This window comes from Artemia franciscana, chromosome 2 (assembly GCF_032884065.1).
Source record: "Artemia franciscana chromosome 2, ASM3288406v1, whole genome shotgun sequence".
NCBI classification, from domain to species: Eukaryota; Metazoa; Arthropoda; class Branchiopoda; order Anostraca; family Artemiidae; genus Artemia; species Artemia franciscana.
In genome coordinates, this window is record NC_088864.1 from 51,251,759 (window position 1) to 51,270,098 (window position 18,340).

At 34.1% G+C, this 18,340-nt stretch overlaps 1 protein-coding gene across 6 annotated transcripts in view; it reads left to right on the forward strand.

Annotated features, from left to right (window-relative positions):
- LOC136043340 (uncharacterized) overlaps window positions 1–18,340 on the forward strand; it is an 88,718-nt gene that overhangs the window by 29,062 nt on the left and 41,316 nt on the right. The window contains exon 2 of one of the 6 annotated variants that reach the window (XM_065728268.1): window positions 4,320–7,166. The exons of the other annotated variants lie outside the window; for them this stretch is intronic. Coding sequence (XP_065584340.1) covers window positions 4,320–5,703 — 1,384 coding nt within the window. The 3' untranslated portion in view covers window positions 5,704–7,166. Of the gene's footprint in view, window positions 1–4,319; window positions 7,167–18,340 lie in introns of those variants that run through there. 6 annotated transcript variants of the gene reach the window in all.

The following is an 18,340-nucleotide window of genomic DNA, read 5'->3' on the forward strand; positions in this document are numbered from 1 at the left end:
CATTAGCGTTGCCTTTGATGATTCCTAGCAATTGAGGCCCACGTGGCACAAAGTATCAGCACCCTGATGACACCCTTCTGGCGCAAATTATCAAACCTAAGGGGTTTTCAGCCTTTTCCCCACAAAAGTAATTCAATAAACTAAAATGTGACCATTGTTTTTATTTGAACAGTGGAAACTTGCCATTTTATTGCTAGATTGTGATATTCCATGGCATTTCCCAGCCTGTGACACTCAATGACTGACGCTCGGCAACCTCTAGCAAGCATTATCACATATATGATCGAGCACTTTCCTTTAAAAATATTCGTTTTCTGTAGAATCGATAATTCAAACTTAATGAAAAAGTCGTTACTAGCGTTTCTTCTGATGACTCCTAGCAATTGAGGCCAGCCTGGCACAATATGCCAGCCACGATGACACCCTTCTGGTGCAAATTATCACACCTAAGGGTTTTCAAACCTTTTCCATAAAAAATAAATTTATAAACTAAACACTGATCATTAGTTTTATTTGAACTTGGTGCATTCTTATTATAAAACGTGTTGCATGTTGATTTTTCTCCTCTTGAAACTGACTTTGCTCATGGAACTTGTTGCTTGCTGATTTTTGTTCGTCTAACTTGTAACGTGTTAATTTTTGTTTGTGAAACTTAATCTATATTGATTTTTCCCTTCGTGAAACTTCCACATTGATTTTTCTCCTCGTGAAACTAATTTTGTTCATGGAACTTGTTACGCGATGATTTTGTCTAGAACTTCATGCGTGCCAACTTTTGTTCGTGAAATTTGTTGTATGTTATTTTTTCTCTTCATGAAGCTTGTACATTGATTTTTCTCCTCATGAAACTAATTTTGTTCATAGAACTTGTTGCGTGCGGATTTATGTTCATGGAACCTGTTGCATGCTAATTTTTCTTACTGACACTTGTTGCATGTTGATTTTTTTTCTTTGTGAAACTTGTGCATTGAATTTTCTCCTTGTGAAACTGATTTTGTTCATGGAGCATGTTTCGTGCTGATTTTTATTCGTTGAAATTTTTGTGTGCTGTTTATTGTTCGTGAAACATCGTGCATTTTGATTTTTCTCTTTGTGAAACTTTTACATCGGTTTTTCTCCTAGTAAAACAGATTTCGTTCATGGAAGTTACTGCGTGTTGATTTTGCCCATGAAACTTGTTTCGTGCTGATTTATTTCTTGAACCTTTGCACATGTTGATTTTTTCTTTGCGAAACTTGTGCATTGATTTTTCTCCTTGTGAAACTGATTTTGTTCATGGAACCTGTTGCATGTTGATTTTTGTTCGTGGAAATTGTTGTGCGCTGTATTTTGTTCATGAAACATTCTGCATGTTGATTTTTCTCCTCGTTAAACTTTTACATTGATTTTTCTCCTAGTAGAGCTGATTTTGTTTATGGAACCTGCTACGTGTTGATTTTACTCATGAAACTTTTTGCGTGGTGATTTTTGCTCGTGAAATTTCTCGCATGTTGATTTTTTCTTCCCAAAACTTGTGCATTGAGTTTTCTCCTTTTGGAACTGATTTTTGTTCATGAAAATTGTTGCGTGCTGACTTTCGTTCGCGAAACTTGTTGCATGTTGATTTTTCTCTTCGAGAAACTTGTAGATTGATTTTTCTCCTCCCAAAAAAATTTTATTCATTAAACTTGTTGCGTGTGGCTTGTTTTTCGTGGAACTTGTTGCGTGCTGATTTTTATTCGCGAAACTTGTTGAACGTTGATTTTTCTCTTCGTGAGACCTGTACATTGATCTTTCTCATCACAAAACTAGTTTTGTTCATGGAACTAGTTGCTTGCTATTTTTTGTTCGTGGAATTTGTTGCGTGCTGATTTGTATTTCTGTGAAACTTGTTGCATGTTGAGTTTTCTCTTTTTGAAACTTTCACATGGATTTTTCTCCTTATGAGACTAATTTTGTCCATGGAACTTGTTGCATACTGATTTTTGTTCGTGGAAATTATGTCGCGCTGGCTTTTGTTCTTGAAACTTGTTGCATGTTGACCTTTCTTTGTGAAACTCTTACATATATTTTTCTCCTCGTTATACTGATAATATTCATTTAACATATTGTGTTCTGATTTTTTTCGTGGAACTTGTTGCGTGCTGATTTTTATTCGCAAAACTTGTTCCATGTTGATATTTCTATCGTGAAACCTTTACATTGATCTTGATTTTTTTTTTTCTTTCTGTGAAACTTGTTGCATGCGGATTTTTTCTTTGTGAAAAGTTTACATGGATTTTTCTCCTTATGGAAAATATTTTGTTCGTGAAACTTGTTGCATGTTGATTTTCTCTTCGATAAACTTGTACATTTATCTTTCTCCTCATGAAACTGATTTGGTTCATAAAGCCTGTTGCGTACTGATTTTTATCCATGGAACATGTTGCGTGTTGATTTTTGTCCATGAAACTTCTTGCATGTTGATTTTTCTCTTTGTGAAACTTGTACATTGATTTTTCTCCTCGTGAAACTGATTTTGTTCAGGGAACTTTTTGCGTGCTGATTTTTTTCATGGAGCTTTATGGCTGAAAAATGTCTCTAATATCTGTAATTATCAGCTTTAAATGTGGCACAGCAAGATCAGTGTTTTCATTACATCTTCTCGTAATGAAGAACTTCTGTTTGTGGAATCGATATTATAGAGGACAAAATTACAGCTTTTAGACTCATTTTACAGTCGTTGAAATTTTACATTAATAGCCGAGAAGTTCTCGCATCCTGCGAGAACTTCTGTTGAATCCATTCGCAGCGAAATAGCTGATAGGTTGCTTCTGAGATTTTGAATTTTTGACGAGACTCTTTCTGTTCTGTTAAATTTTTTATGTATTTTTTGTAGGGTTTCAGATAAATTAATAGAATTCCCAATTAATCTAAAAATATGGTATTGATAATGAAGAATATTTTTCATCTTTCTGTAAGGGCCAAGCCTCACAAATTCATCTGAGTGCCTAACCCGTTCCTTAAAACTGTACGTTAAAACTGCAGCTAACGTGAAGGACCTATTGGGACCTATTGTTGTTCTTATTGCCATCGAAGTTGCTTTATTTTAGACTTTCGGTTACAACAGTTGCCCGAGTCCCTCCTTGCTTGTATCTCAAACTGTTTGACCATCATATTCCGTAAGAAAACAAAATGTTGGAGATTTTCTGCTATCTAGCATAATTTTTCAGCTACACGGAAAGCAGGTCGTCCTTGTCTGGGTTGGGAGGATGTCATAAATAAAGATTTAAAGGAAATGGGAACTTCCTTGGAGGTTGTAAAGAGGGAGGCTTTAAATAGATTAGGTTTGAGGTGGAGTGTGCGTAGCTGTGTTGGCCTCAGGCGGCTTGGTGCTGCAGTGAGTTATTAGTAGTAGAAGTAGTAGTAGCATAATTTTTCCTCTTTCCAAGGGTGTATATTGGATCTTTTTAGTACTCTTTATTCCTAAGCAACAGAAAATTCTGTTTTTATCTAGTTGACGTCCAGCGCTTTCCCTTGAGAGGAATAACAAGCAAAGTAATAGTATACGACTTCTTTGTTTGAACTAATGGAGAGGAAGTTGGCTATAAACGGCTGAAGGAGAAATAATAAAGATATAGTTTATTAACCACAAAGAAATATTCAAAACACTTAATCGTGTTTTACTTAAAATCAGCGTTGGAGCAATAGAATAACTTTGCCATCAGGTCACAAAAAGCTGACACCCTTCTAGTTGCCATCAGATCTAGTCTCTGTAAATTTTATTAGCGACTCAATGTTAATAAGAGCCAAAAACTCTGTTTTGACTTATCTCTCTTTATTGGTTTATCTGTTTTTCGTTACACAATTCTTAGTTACAACATTGCTTAGATGCAATTTGGTGAAGAACGACGTCCGGTCCATAGTAACCGGATATTTATAACACATTTTGAAGAGAAAAAAAATGGTCGAGCGAGGCCATCTTCGAATCTTCACTCGAAGGTGATCATGGAATGTTTAATATTATTTAGATTAACCTTAATGTTATAAGCTTATGACGAAAACAAACTTAAGAGAATTTTTAAAAATAGCCTTAAACACGCAAGAAGTAGTGTCAGATCGAAATGAAAATTGCACGAGTGGAATCTCTATAGTTGTATTCAAACGCTCTAATATAACTCTTTCAAAATTTAAATTATACATGGTAACTTAAAAACGTTTCTAAATATTGGGACTGAAAGCCATTAAAATTTCTTTGAATGGAAGCAGATTTACATTCGATGTTTTTTTTATGTATTGACACATATTTTTGGACTACAATGCAAATATTCAAATTCAAAATTGTATATTTATTTTTTCAGCTTTGCGAGGAAATGGGAAAAATCTTCAAATTTCGAAAATTATGAAAAGTTTCCAATAAGTTTTGCTTACGAAAGCAAAAGACAAAAATTTTCCCTCACGGAGACGGCGTTCAACTGTCATTTTCCGCTTAGAGGACTTGAAGTCAATCACATCATTATATGTATGACTTATACCAATGTTGCACCTACTACTTATTTTCAAGAAGCAGGAGGTTTTTATTTCGACTCTTTATACAGCGACGGATACAGAAAATTTGACCTCCTAGAAGCATTAAGTAGAGCCATCTCCAGTGTCACTGTTTTTTATATTGAGGACGATCCTTTACTCTGCAATATTCAATGTGACTTAAAAACAGCAGTCCCATCTATTTCGCAAAGTAATATTTATAAAAAGAAAGTTAACCTTACAGAAGTTTTAAAAAGTTATGAACCCTTGAGCATGGACAGCATCAATTCACTTAATATTGTGAAGGCTGCATCCGAATTTCATTACTTTCACTTCACCTACCACTCAATAAGATGTCCCGTAAATTCAAGTCGATTTTTACCTGGCGTTTGCAACCTCCAATGTATTGATAATTTAATGAAGGAACTTAAGTACAACATGAATTCAGAAAACCCCGAGTTTAAAAATTTGTTTTTTAAAATGGTCGTCATTGGTGAAATTGTAACATTATTGGACGAGCTTCTCCATAATTTAAGTTTTTATACCAAATTTGTTTTTCTTTTAAATGAAGACAAAAAAGGTATATTTAAGCTTAGAATTGAGCTTACAAATACTAATTTGAAGAAATTCCTGCAAGACTGGAAGAAAAAACTTGAAACAACAACAATAGAGCAGGCAAACCTGTTATTAACAGAGGAAAATCAAACGTTTTCATATTTAGTTCGAAGTTTGGTTTTCATTATTGAGACAGCAGCACTTCCTTTTATCCCTGAAATTGCTAAATGTCAGTTTTCTCATCCAGAAAGTCTATGTGATAATTTTAGTCTAGATAAATCGTATTCTTCTTCTTCATGGATGTATGAAACTTTTGGTAGTCGACGAATTACCCTCACTGATGAGAACGGTGCCATCATCGACGACGTCATCTTTGAGAAAGAAGACAGAGAAACGCAAATAAATCACACATGGGGTCAGAACTACCAAATAATAAGAAAACAACTAGAAGTTCTTAGTCCATTCAGAGAAAGGATTTTAGGAAATATTCTTACATTAATAAAGATTTCTAGACTCCCAATTTATGTTTTACAATTACCTGACAAAGCTGATGGATTCAGTGAAATTGTATTCAGTCCAATTAAGAAATTGAATCAAATATTGCTGGGTATTAAGCTTTATTTGAGTCAAAGAGAGATACGGTTTAGCCGTTTAGTAGTTTAGCCATACTAAATTATGAGCAAAAGACATCCAACTCCGAGCAGTAGGAATAGATTAATGCTTGGAAACAAAGCAATATTCGGTTCAATGGGATAAACGTCTCGCACCATAGTCTTCATTGATAACCATTGCACTATGTGCAGCAGCAATACAGACTCTAATTATACAGCAGAATCCCTAGACTGAGTTGATGGAATTAATGATAATGAATTAAGTCAGCTTCAGGTGTTAATTCAAATATATCTTGTGATTCTACCGAAAATTGCTTGTACAAAATATCGCTTGTGAATCTATAAAAAAAAGAGAAACACATAATAAATACTGAGGTCTAATCTATAGAAAATCATGACGGATCGAAATAAAAATGCAACATAGGAATAACAAAGCTCAAAAGCCTCTAAACGAAGATTTAGGTCCTCATCGATTGAAAACTCCAGAGTACCATATTAATTAATGAAGTTTTTGTTTATTAATTAATGATTTTAATTAATGATTTTTGTAATGATCATTTAATTAATGATCATTTATATTAATGATTTTTGTTTTTATTCTGATTCGCATTAATAATGAAGTTTGCTTTTTGTTCTGATGATAGCACTGATGATAGGCACTGGAAAATTGTAAAGCTGTTTAAGGGCTCATTGAGAACTAATGCTGTGTCCATTTTTAAAAATAAATTTCGTCTGGATAGCACTAAAGTAAAAGCAATATTTCCCAAAAACTTTGTTTTCAGCATCGTTTCCTCATTGCGTCTAATGGCGTGACAATAACTATAACCTAGTGAAAAGGACAGCTTCAAAAGAGTGGTTCGTTCTTTATACGGGTTCCAACTAGGAAAACAGCCAAAGGTTTTTCCATGTTTTTCAACAAAATAAAGTGATTCTATTTCATAATGTCTCTTTGTTGTACTAACTTTATTTATGCATTTTTTTTATACTTGTTTAATATTTTACTGTTATTATTATTTTATCGAAAAAAATTGTATAGATTTTTCTTCCAGATGGTTAGTATTACACGAAGCTCCATAGATTTCGGCATTCTTAGCCCCCGCCCCTAAGAAAAACGATCTATCCCATAGGGTGTAGCCAAGGGGCATGTGGTGGTTAATTGTACCCTGTTGATATTCAATAGCCTGAACAGACATGTGATCTGGATGAGGCGAGAATAAGAAATAGTTATTTTTTTGAATATTGCAGATTTTCCAGTGTCTTTTTATTTTCAGTGTTTATTAAGGATGCAGTGCAGTATATGTTACAATTGGGCAACTGATAATATTTGAATATATATAATTTCGATAGAGTATGTTGTGCTTATTGGGTCGAATTTCACAAGTGGAAATAAGAACAAAGAGCTTTATCGGCGTGTAATGTTAGTATTAATACAGATTTTTTTTTTATTGATACTAATCAGTTTTGTGGATTTAGTGTATGATTATTTTTTTTAAATAAATGGCTCTCTAATTCAGATTCAGTATTTATAGAATAGAAAGAAGGTTTTTTTTTATAGATACTAATGAGTTTTGTGGATTTAGTGTTTGATTTTTTTTTTTTTTAATAAATGGCTCTCTAATTCAGATTCAGTATTTATAGAATAGAAAGAAGAACCTAAAAGGACTTTTCTTTTCCAGAACTTTGCATTGAAAATAGTGATTCAGTTATAACAAATGGACTTATTAATAACGAAACGAAAAACAACAAAACAAACAAAAACAATATGCTACTACACAATAATACAAACGACGAAGAAAACCAAACTCCTTTCCGTCATACAAAAGCAGGAGTTTTCCCTGGAAAACAGTAATTAAAATAAAACTTTAGCAAACATTTCAGGTATAGGACTGTCATCAGCAAAGTAAAAGAAAGACAAACAACAATACACCCTAACTCAAAACAAAAACTCATCGATAAAAACAAACTCAAAAAGGAAAAAGTTATTAGTCCGTCCCATCACGACCGTTCAGCTAAGACACATTTCAAACTCTTATAAAATTAGAGGAACTCTCATTACGTGATGAAGCAAAGATTCTTAGCATTGATTTTAATTTGGATATCTCACAAGAAGCTCTCGATTGTGAGTTAGATGTTTTATTGTTTCCTTTTTCTCTTTTCCTCAATTGGCAGATGACAATTGTTTGATCATATGATTTTGGGTATAAATACCCAATATTTTATTATAATAACTGTTTTCACAAAACGTTCATGTTTTATGTAACTGACTTTTTGTATACACAATAATGCAGAATCCCACACCACATAATTAGTAGGCTTTATACAAAACCTTCTCAAAAGACAATACATATTCAGGACGACTTTTTAATCGCTAATATCTGTTCTAAAAACATAAAAAATTCAATGGATTAAACAACGAGAAGAAAGATAATTTTATCAAAAACAAAGGTAAGGAACTTTAATTACAGGAAAAGTCACTACAGAAAACGAGACGCTAAGAACAGAAAATCTTACTAAAGATAATAAAAGAAAAATAAATCAAACAGTTCGTGGTAACGAAGTGTAGTAAGGAGCGACCCGGCTTAATAGTAAACGAAACTCTAAAAAACGGAATTTTGATGCTAAAAGATACATCAAAAGAATCGAATTTACATGCTAATTATAAATATATAAATGTCATTAAATTTAGTCTTTGTCATCAAAAGTTACGAGCCGGAGAAAATTTGCCTTATTTTGGAAAATAGGGGGGAAACATCCCCTAAAAGTCATAGAATCTTAATGAAAATCACACCATCGCATTTGGCGTATCAGAAAACCATAGAGCAAAAAATTCCAAGCTCCTATCTACAAAAATGTGGAATGTATTATTTTTTGCCAGAAGACAAATCACGGGTGCGTGTTTATTTGTTTTTGTTTTTTTTTCCCAGGGGTCATCGTATCGACCAAGTGGTCCTAGAGTGTCGCAAGAGGGCTCATTCTAACGGAAATGAAAAGTTCTAGTGCTCTTTTTAAGTGACCAAAAAAATGGAGGGCACATAGGCCCCCTCCCACGCTCATTTTTTTCCTAAAGTCAACGGATCAAAATTTTGAGATAGCCATTTTGTTCCGCATAGTCGAAAACCATAATAACTATGTCTTTGGGAATGACTTACTCCCTCACAATCCCTAAGGGGGGGGGCTGCAAGTTACAAACTTTGACCAGTGTTTAATATAGTAATGGTTATTGGGAAGTGTACAGACGTTTTCACGCGGATTTTTTTTTGTTTGGGGGTGAGGTTGAGGGGAGGGGGCTATGTGAGAGGATCTTTCCTTGGAGGAATATGTCATGGGGGATGAAAAATTCAATGAAAAGGGCGCTGGATTTTCTAGCATTACTATAAAAAAAACAATGAAAAAACAAACATGAAAACGTTTTTTCAAACGAACAGAGATTATTACGCATATGAGGGGTTCTAAAATTACTTTAGCACAAGGAGCGAGGTATTTAGGAGGAGATAAATACCTCGCTCTGTATGCTAAAGTATTTTTTAGCAACTTCAACTATTTATTCGACGGCCTTTTTGATTCAGGGGTCATGGACAAAACTTACGATTTAGTGTAAAGAGCGAGGTATTAACGAGGGTACAAACCCCCTCGTATACATAATAAAAATATAAGAATATAAAAGTTTGTTACGTAAGTTAATTCTTAAGTTACGCATATTTTTTACTAATAAAAACGTTCGTTAAAAATTAAAAGTTCTAGTTGCCTTTTTAAGTAACCGAAAATTAGAGGGGAACTAGGCCTCCTTCCCCACCCCTTATTTCTCAAAATCGTCTGATCAAAACTAAGAGAAAGGCATTTAGCCAAAAAAAGAATTAATATACAAATTTCATCTTAATAATTTATGTGCGGAGAGCCAAAATCAAACATTCATTAATTCAAAAACGTTCAGAAATTAAATAAAAAAACTGGTTTTTTTTAACTGAAAATAAGGAGCGAGATTAAGACTTAAAATAAACAGAAATTACTCCGTATATGAAATGGGTTGTCCCCTCCGCAATCCCTTGCTCTTTACGCTAAAGTTTGACTCTTTGCCACAATTCTACTTTTTAAAACAATTAAAAGCTTTAGCGTAAAGAGCGAGGGATTGCGGAGGGGACAACCCATTTCATATACGGAGTAATTTCTGGTTGTTTCAAGTTTTAATCTCGCTCCTTACTTTCAGTTAAAACAACTAGTTTTTTTATTTAATACACACATAGTACAAAGTATTTTTCGACAATAAAAAAAATGTTTCTGTGATCAATTAAGCTCATTCAACACATACCGAGAAAATTAGACCAACGTTTGTTAGTGCTTTCAAGTTTATAAAATAAATTATTTTTTCTCAAACTTTAACGGATTTAAATTCTACGGATTAACGCTGAATTTTACGAATTGATTCATTAAATTCAATGGAAAAGTATTTTGCGAAATGTTACTAGTATATAAAAATACATTGTCAGGAACCTAAAATGACATAACAGCACACAGTACTGAGCTTAAAGTTGAGCAAAATACTCGAGGTTTCATAGAATGCACAAAATTAGGCAATGTAAATCTTGACAGTCACAGGTTTTTCCCCTTTTTTCTCGTATTTGCATATAAGATTAGAACAGTTTAGACTTCGTCAGGTGTGACAACTAAAAAGGAATTAGTTAGTGTCCCAAATCTCATAAAATACCGAATTTAATTAAATAAAATGATTTAATAAATAAAAAATGGGTATTTTATCAATGAAGACATATTTTATTTAATTTATCTATCAAACAGTTCGTGGTAACGAACCGTAGTAAGGAGCGACCCGGCTCAATAGTAACCAAAACTCTAAAAAACGGAATTTTGATACTAATAGCTACATCACAAGAATTGTATTTTAATTTTGATTTTAAATATATAAGTTTCATCAAGTTTAATCTTACCCATCAAAAGTTATGAGCCAAAGAAAATTTGCCTTATTTTAGAAAAAACGGTTAAACACCCCCTAAAAGCTATAGAATCTTAACAAAAATCACACTATCACATTCAGAGTATCAGAGAACCCTACTGCAGAAGTTTCAAGCTCCTATGTACAAAAATGTGGAATTTTGTATTTTTTGCCATTAGGCAGATCACGTATGCGTGTTTAGGCTATTTGTTTGTTTGTTTTTTTGTTGTTTTGTTTTTCGCCAGGGGTGATCGTATCGAACCAGTGGTCCTAGAATGTTGCGAGAGGGCTCATTCTAACGGAAATGAAAAGATCTAGTGCCCTTTGTAAGGGACCAAAAAATTGGAGGGAACCTACACCCCCTCCCACGCCAATTATTTTCCAAAAGTCACCGGAGCAAAATTCTGAGATAGCCATTTTATTCAGCATAATCGAAAAACCTTTTAACTATGTCTTTTAGGACGGTTTACTCCCCCACAGTCCCTGTGAGAGCGGCTACAAGTTACAAACTTTGACCAGTGCTTACATATAGTAATGGTTATTGGGAAGTGTACAGACGTTTTCAGGGAGATTTTTTGATTGGGGGGAGTTGTTGAGGAGAGGGGGATATGTTGGGGAAACTTTCCAGGAAGGAATTTTTCATGGGGGAAGAAAATTTCCATAAAGGGAGTGCAGGATTTTCTAGCATTGTTTGAAAAAAAAAACAAGAAAAAAATAAATATGAAAAAGTTTTTTCAACTAAAAGTAAGGAGCAGCATTAAAACCTAAATCGAACAGAAATTATTACGCATATGAGGGGTTCACCTCCTCCTAATACTTCGCTCTTTACGCTAAATTATTTTTGGTAATTTCAACTATTTATTCTACGGCCTTTGTGATTCAGTGGTCATGCTTAAGGAATTGGGACAAAATTTAAGCTTCAGTGTAAAGAGCGAGGTATTAACGAGGGAGTAAATCCCCTCATATACGTAGAATAAACATTTGAATACAGAAGTTCGTTATGTAAGCTAAATCGTAAGTTACATATATCTTTTACTAATAAAAACGTTCGTAAAAAAAAATAAAAGTTCTAGTTGCCTTTTTAAGTAACCTAAAAATTAAGGGGGCAACTAGGCATCATCCCTGCTCCTTTTTTTCTCAAAATCATTTGATCAAAACTACGAGAAAGCCATTTAGCCAAAAAAAATAATTATGCAAATTTCGTTTTAATTATTCATCTGCAGAGAGCCAAAATCAAAACATGCATTAATTTAAAAACGTTCAGAAATTTCATTGTTCATGATCTGAGCTAGCTACTGCTTTGAATTAAATGTGCTGTTACGAAGTAGCTTGCAATTACTGAAATAAGTTTCGCAAATTGGGACTGAAATTTTTTGGAGGATTATTTATTGTGGAATTGGCAAATTGTGGGCCTTCTTTGGAAAGTGCACTGCTCACTGATACGAAGGAAAGTCTTTTAGGCCGACTTTATACAGGATAGATTTGAATCCACTTGGATGCAATAGGGAGGCTCGGCCCTCACATAAAGATAAGTCTTTTTGATCTGTTTATCGATTTCTAAAAATAAGATACTGTTAAAGATGCAGCGTTTCAAACAGTTTGATGTTGCGCTAGCTAAATTCAAGAACTACGCCCTATGGCCTGTGAGAATTTTGCAAATAGGAAAGGATTCGTACCGAAAGCCCACTTATCTGGTCTTTTGTTACGGTAGTCATGATGAATTTAGGCTAATAGAAGCGAATCCTTCAAGAATATAACCCTAAAACGATAGATTCATCCACACCTGCTGTCAAAAAAGCAATTGTGGAACTTGATAATACCTCCGAAGCTTATAAAACTGTTTCTAAGACTTTTTTAGCCCTGAAAGCAAGTGATAAATTAGGGTCTAACTCAGTTTCTTCAAGTATTGCCCCAATTTATGACAAATTAGTTGCAACTGAAGCCCAACTAGAGAAGACAAGAAGTGATCTGCTGGATAATAAAACAAGGAAAGTGACTGAAAAGTTTAAAGACCCAAGGTCACTGAAAGAGGCTACTGAACTGATAGTCAGCCAGGTTTTTGACTCAGTAACACTCGAGTTTAATCCAAAGTTTGTAAAAATTGAGCAGACTCTAAGTAGTCTGAGAAATCAAATTGAAAATTTTGAGGAGAGGATTAGTAGAATAGAAAAAAAGCTTGATGATTATGATCAAGAATCCTTACTCGATAGTCTTGTTTTTCATGGGGTAAAACAGTTACCTGGTGAAGACACTCGTACGACAATATCTCGCATTATAAATAGCAAAATGTCTGTGACAGACGTCTCCTATTCTTATTTGATTAATGTATACCGTCTCCGATTGAATAATCCGACTACACAGCATGAAGAAAGGTCTATTAGAGTTGCTCCGATCGTTGTTAAATTTTCTCGCAAAGATGTGGCCCGTAGAGTGTTTAAAGCAAAAGCTAAACTTGCTTCAACTGGTGTTTTTGTATCGGAGTCACTAACTAAACGTCGCCGGGACATTTTGAACGCAGCGAAAGACAAGTATGGTCAACGAAATGTTTGGTCTGATCAGGGTCAAATTTTGGCAAAGCCTAGTGCAGGGTCAACAGTCATGAAAATCCGTTCTATTACCGACTGTATTTAGTTACTTTGTTTCATATGTTATGATTAGTGTTTTTTTTACACTTGTTTATTTTGTTGTAAGGTTTTTGCTTATATTTTCTTCTTTTCTTTTTTTCCGTTTTATGTGTATTTTTTCTTTCTTGCTTTTTTTTCCATTTAGAGATTTGTTTTGGTATGAGATTTCATTTACTCTCGCTGCGTCTATACTGGATGATTTAATGAGCCGACCTTTTCTCCTTGAATAGTTTTTGTCGGCACAAATAGCAAATGATATTGAACCTTGTATGAACCAACTTAAATTTAAACAGTTGAGAAACAGTGTTTATGTTCAATATTCGCAGATAAACCCCGTGGAATCTGATTTACTGAGTTTATGTGCCTGGAATTGCCACCTAACCACGTGTTATGAGGATATGTTGCAATTTCTCTCGGATTCTCAAGGTAAAGTTAGTTTTATTGGTATTTGCGAAAGTTTTTTGAGTCAGGAACACTCTGTCTCATTGTATTCTTTTCCAGATTATAATTTGGAGATTAAAAACCGGACGTCACTTTATAGAGGGGGAATTGCGTGTTTGATTTCTAAGTCGTTGACATACCATGTTAGAAATGATATTGATGTTTGGATAAAGGGTAAATTCGAAAGTTTTAGCCTGGAATTAGATATGGGAAGTAGTAAATTTTTGATTAGTGTTGTGTATAAGCCACCAAGTGCTAGCTGGGAAGAATTTGAACGTGGGTTTGATCAGCTTGCTTGTGAGGTGTCTCGGACAGGTTTAGATTTTATTTGTATGGGTGATTTCAACTTTGATCTGCTTACATTGAATGGAGCGAATTTTGATTTTCTTAATTTGATGGTTGCTCATGATCTTTTCCCCATAGTAAATATTCCAACACGTGTTACGAGTCATTCAGCCACTCTTATTGATAATATTTTTGTTGGTTCTAAGTATCTGGACCGTAGTTATGCCGATGTGGTTATATACCTATGTTCTGACCATTTCCCAGTTGTTGGAGCGGTACCTTGTGGTCGAATAAAAAGAAATAAAATAAAAAAAGTAATGACTAGGTCATTGAAAAAGGTGAATTTACAGAGGTTTGGTGAAGAGTTGAGTACCATTGATTTTAGTGAGATTATTGTTATGAAAGATAACGCTTCTGGTGCATTTGATCGTATGATGGGGGTCGTACAGCCAATTTATGATAAGACTTGCCCAGTGAAATTCTTGAAACCCCGTAAGCGTGAACCCAGGAAGCCCTGGATAACTATTGAAATTCTTAAAGTGTCAGATTTGAGAAATCAAGCGTTTGTTGAATATTTAAATAGTGGATGTGCCATTAAACTGGAAAAATTCAAAATAATACGCAACAAAGTAAACTCTATGAGAAGAAAGGCTAAAAAAGAATACTTTGCCAACCAATTGAGTTTAAATAAGGATAATAATAAAAGAATTTGGAAAGTTATTAATGACCTATTGGGAGGGGAGAAAGAAGCTCCACCTAATTCGCTACTGATTCAAGATGAATTTGTTAATGATGAAATAAGTATCACGAATAAATTTGCTGAGTTTTTTTCAAGTGTTGGGCAAAACGTACAGGCACAACGGTTGGTGAACTTTAATAATGATTTAATGAAAGATGAATTTGTGGATGATAGGGGAATCGGAAATGAAATTGAATTTCAGCCTTGTACTGGGGATGAAATTCTGAAGGTTGTGAAAACAATCAAATCGAATTCAGCAGGGATTGATGGCATTAATCTGAAAACTTTTAAGTCAGTGATGTGTTATTTAATGCCATGTCTAGTCCATATCATCAATCTTTCCCTCCAAACCGGTATATTCCCTGATGCGCTTAAAAGGGCAAAAGTAATACCCCTTCACAAAGGTGGCTCTAAGCTAGAAATTGAAAATTATAGACCCATATCAATCCTACCCTTGTTTTCGAAAATATTTGAAAAAATTGTGCATAAAAGGCTTTATGATCACCTTATGAAAACGGGGATGTTAAGTGAAAACCAGTTTGGCTTTAGGAAAGGTCACTCGACGTCGGATGCCGTGCATTCCCTTTGTGATACTGTAAATAAATGCTTTGAACGTGGTGAAATCCCTTTGACCGTTTTCATCGATTTTAGAAAAGCATTCGATACAGTGGATTTTAATATACTACTCAAACGTCTACAATCACTTGGAGTTCGTGGTAATTATTTAAAGTGGTTTAATAGTTTTTTAAGTGGTAGATCTATTCAAGTTGTATTAAATGATGTGTTTTCTTCTCCTTTTCAAGTGAGGTGTGGTGTACCTCAGGGGTCTGTTTTGGGACCACTTCTGTACCTTGTGTATGTTGATTCAATGCGTTTCTACTTACCTGAGTGTTGTATTACGACTTTTGCGGATGATACAGCTTTAACTATGTCTAGTCAATCTGTCGATGATTTGTTGTTGAAAGTTAATAGGGTATTAAAGGCATTTTTTGTACTTACAAGTTTGAGCCTTTTGTCAGTAAACGTTAATAAAACTAATTTTATGATTTATAGGAGAGTTGGTAAGCCTCCATGTGTTGATAAAAAGATATTTTTTTCGGCAGGTCTCTGTCACAACTACATGAAGTGCGTTATTTGGGGTTCCAGCTTGATTGTAATCTATCTTGGAAGAACCATAGTGATCTTGTTGCAGCTAAAGTTGCTAGAGCTTTGGGAATTTTGCGTCGATTAAAGAATGTTTTACCATTACCAGTTCTTTTATTATTATACCACACCATTGTTGCGCCTTATATTTCTTATGGTTGTGTCCTTTGGTCTAGTAATTTCTATGCAAATTTTAAAAGAGTGCAGATCCTACAAAATAAAACAGTACGTCTTCTTGGTAATTATGTAGAAAATGTGAATGATACCGCGTCATGTTTTAAGAAATTATGAGTGCTTAACATTGGTCAGATTCGAGATTATCAAGCTGCTGTTTTTGCGTATCGATGTTGCAATGATGTATGTCCTCCAGTTTTTACCAGTTTTGTTCGAGTAAATCGTTCACTGCATGGGTATGAGACTAGAGAGGCAGATAATTTTATCGTTGAGTACCGAGACACCACACGTGCAGCTTTCAGAATTAGGTATTTAGCTCCGGCTATTTGGAATGATATACCAGCTGGCATTAGGGAGGCGGAACATATTGGGTTGTTTAAAGTAAATTTAAAAAAACATTTATTGGAAGTGGGGAGATAATTCTTTTTTTCTTTTTCTTCTTTTTTGTTAATTATTGTTAGCCTTTATTTATTTATATTCTGGTATTAAGGAGTAATTGAGTGAGAGTGTTTTGTCCTTCTTTAGTTTCCGTTTTTTTTAGTTTCTGTTTTTTTTTGTTTTTTCTTATTAAATTAGGTTGAGAATCAGAGGATTGCAGCCGTCCAACATCAGGCTCTTTGAGCCTTCCCCAGGGCGGTTGTGTGTATTTATAGTTTTTGTAATTAGTAGTTAATAAAGATAGTTCTTAAAGTAAGGAGCAAAATCAAAACTTAAAACGAACAGAAATTACTTCGTATATGAAAGGGGATGCTCCCTCCTCAACGCCCCGCTCTTTACGCTAAAGTTTTTTACTGTTTTAAAAATTAGAGTTGAGGGAAAGTGTCAAACTTTAGCGTAAAGCGGAGCGTTGAGGAGGGAACAGCCCCTTTCATATAAGAAGTAATTTCTGTTCGTTTTAAGTTTTAATGTCGCTCCTTACTTTCAGTTAAAAAAACTTGTTTTTTTATTTAATTTTGGACAGAATACAAATTCGATTATATTTTTTCATGGGTGCATTCCCAATGACTTGTAGGATTCTTTCAAAACTTTTTTAATGTCTGTTAGCTAGACAGAAAAAACTAAAAATAGGGCCATAAAAGATTTCATACTTGTGGAATAATATCAAGAAGATTCTGAAAAAAAACTATTATCTTTGCAAGCAAACAATTTATACAAAAACTAAACTACTGGCTAGTTGATTAAAATACTAATCTAACGCCTGCTTTACAATTAAGAGACAAAAGTAACAACTAATACATTTAAAAAGTCTTGTACTAAATCTACTAGAGAAAAAACATAGAAGATGAAGGATAAATAATAGTGTGTGATACAGTGCGTAGCTCAATAATGTGGTTTCATTTTAGTATGTAGCATTAAATTTTAAAAAAATCAAGTTTTTATTTAACTGAAAGTAAGGAGCGACATTAAAACTTAAAACGAACAGAAATTACTCCGTATATGAAAGGGGCTTTCAACGCCCCGCTTTTACGCTAAAGTTTGACTCTTTCTCTCAACTCTGCTTTTTAAAAAAGTAGATTTTAAAAAGAGCCTGAGAAAAGTAGAGTATTTTCTCAGCCTCGTAGCATTTGATGGGTATGACTAAACTTGATTAAACTAAAAGACATGAGAATAATATATGTGCACTGGGAATCAATAAACCCAGGTCAATTAGACCCCAGATTAAATAATCAAATCTTTCGAAAGGAAACCTGATAAAAACGGAAATCCCATCAGTCTTAGAGAACACACTAAAATAATATAGCTAGTAGGCCTATAAGGAAGTATTTTAGACACCCATCCTATTCGACGTATATCTTGTACACCTAATGAGTGAATTGCGACCCCTGAGCATATTAAAAGGATGCCCTTAAAGAGCGCAGGAGAAAAAGATGAAAGTTAAACAGTTCGTGGTAACGAACTGTAGTAAGGACCGACCCGGCTCAATAGTAACCAAAACTCTAAAAAATGGAATTTTGATATCAATAGCTACATCAAAAGAATTGCATTTTAATGCTGATTTTAAATATATAAGTTTAATCAAGTTTAGACTGACCCACCAAAAGTTACGACCCTGAGAAAATTTGCCTTATTTTAGAAAATAGAGGGAAAAAAACCCTTAAAAGTCATAGAATTTTAACGAAAATCACACTATCAGATTCAGCGTATCCGAGAACCCTACTGTAGAAGTTTTGAGCCCCTATCTACAAAAATGTGGAATTTTGTATTTTTTTTTCAAAATGATAAATTGAATTTCGCACCGTAAGACAAGAATGGAATTAATGTAAATAAAAAGAAAGAGAGGAATAAACTGAACACAGGGGCCACGAGATAGGGCATAAGATTAGAAATAAGGGGAAGT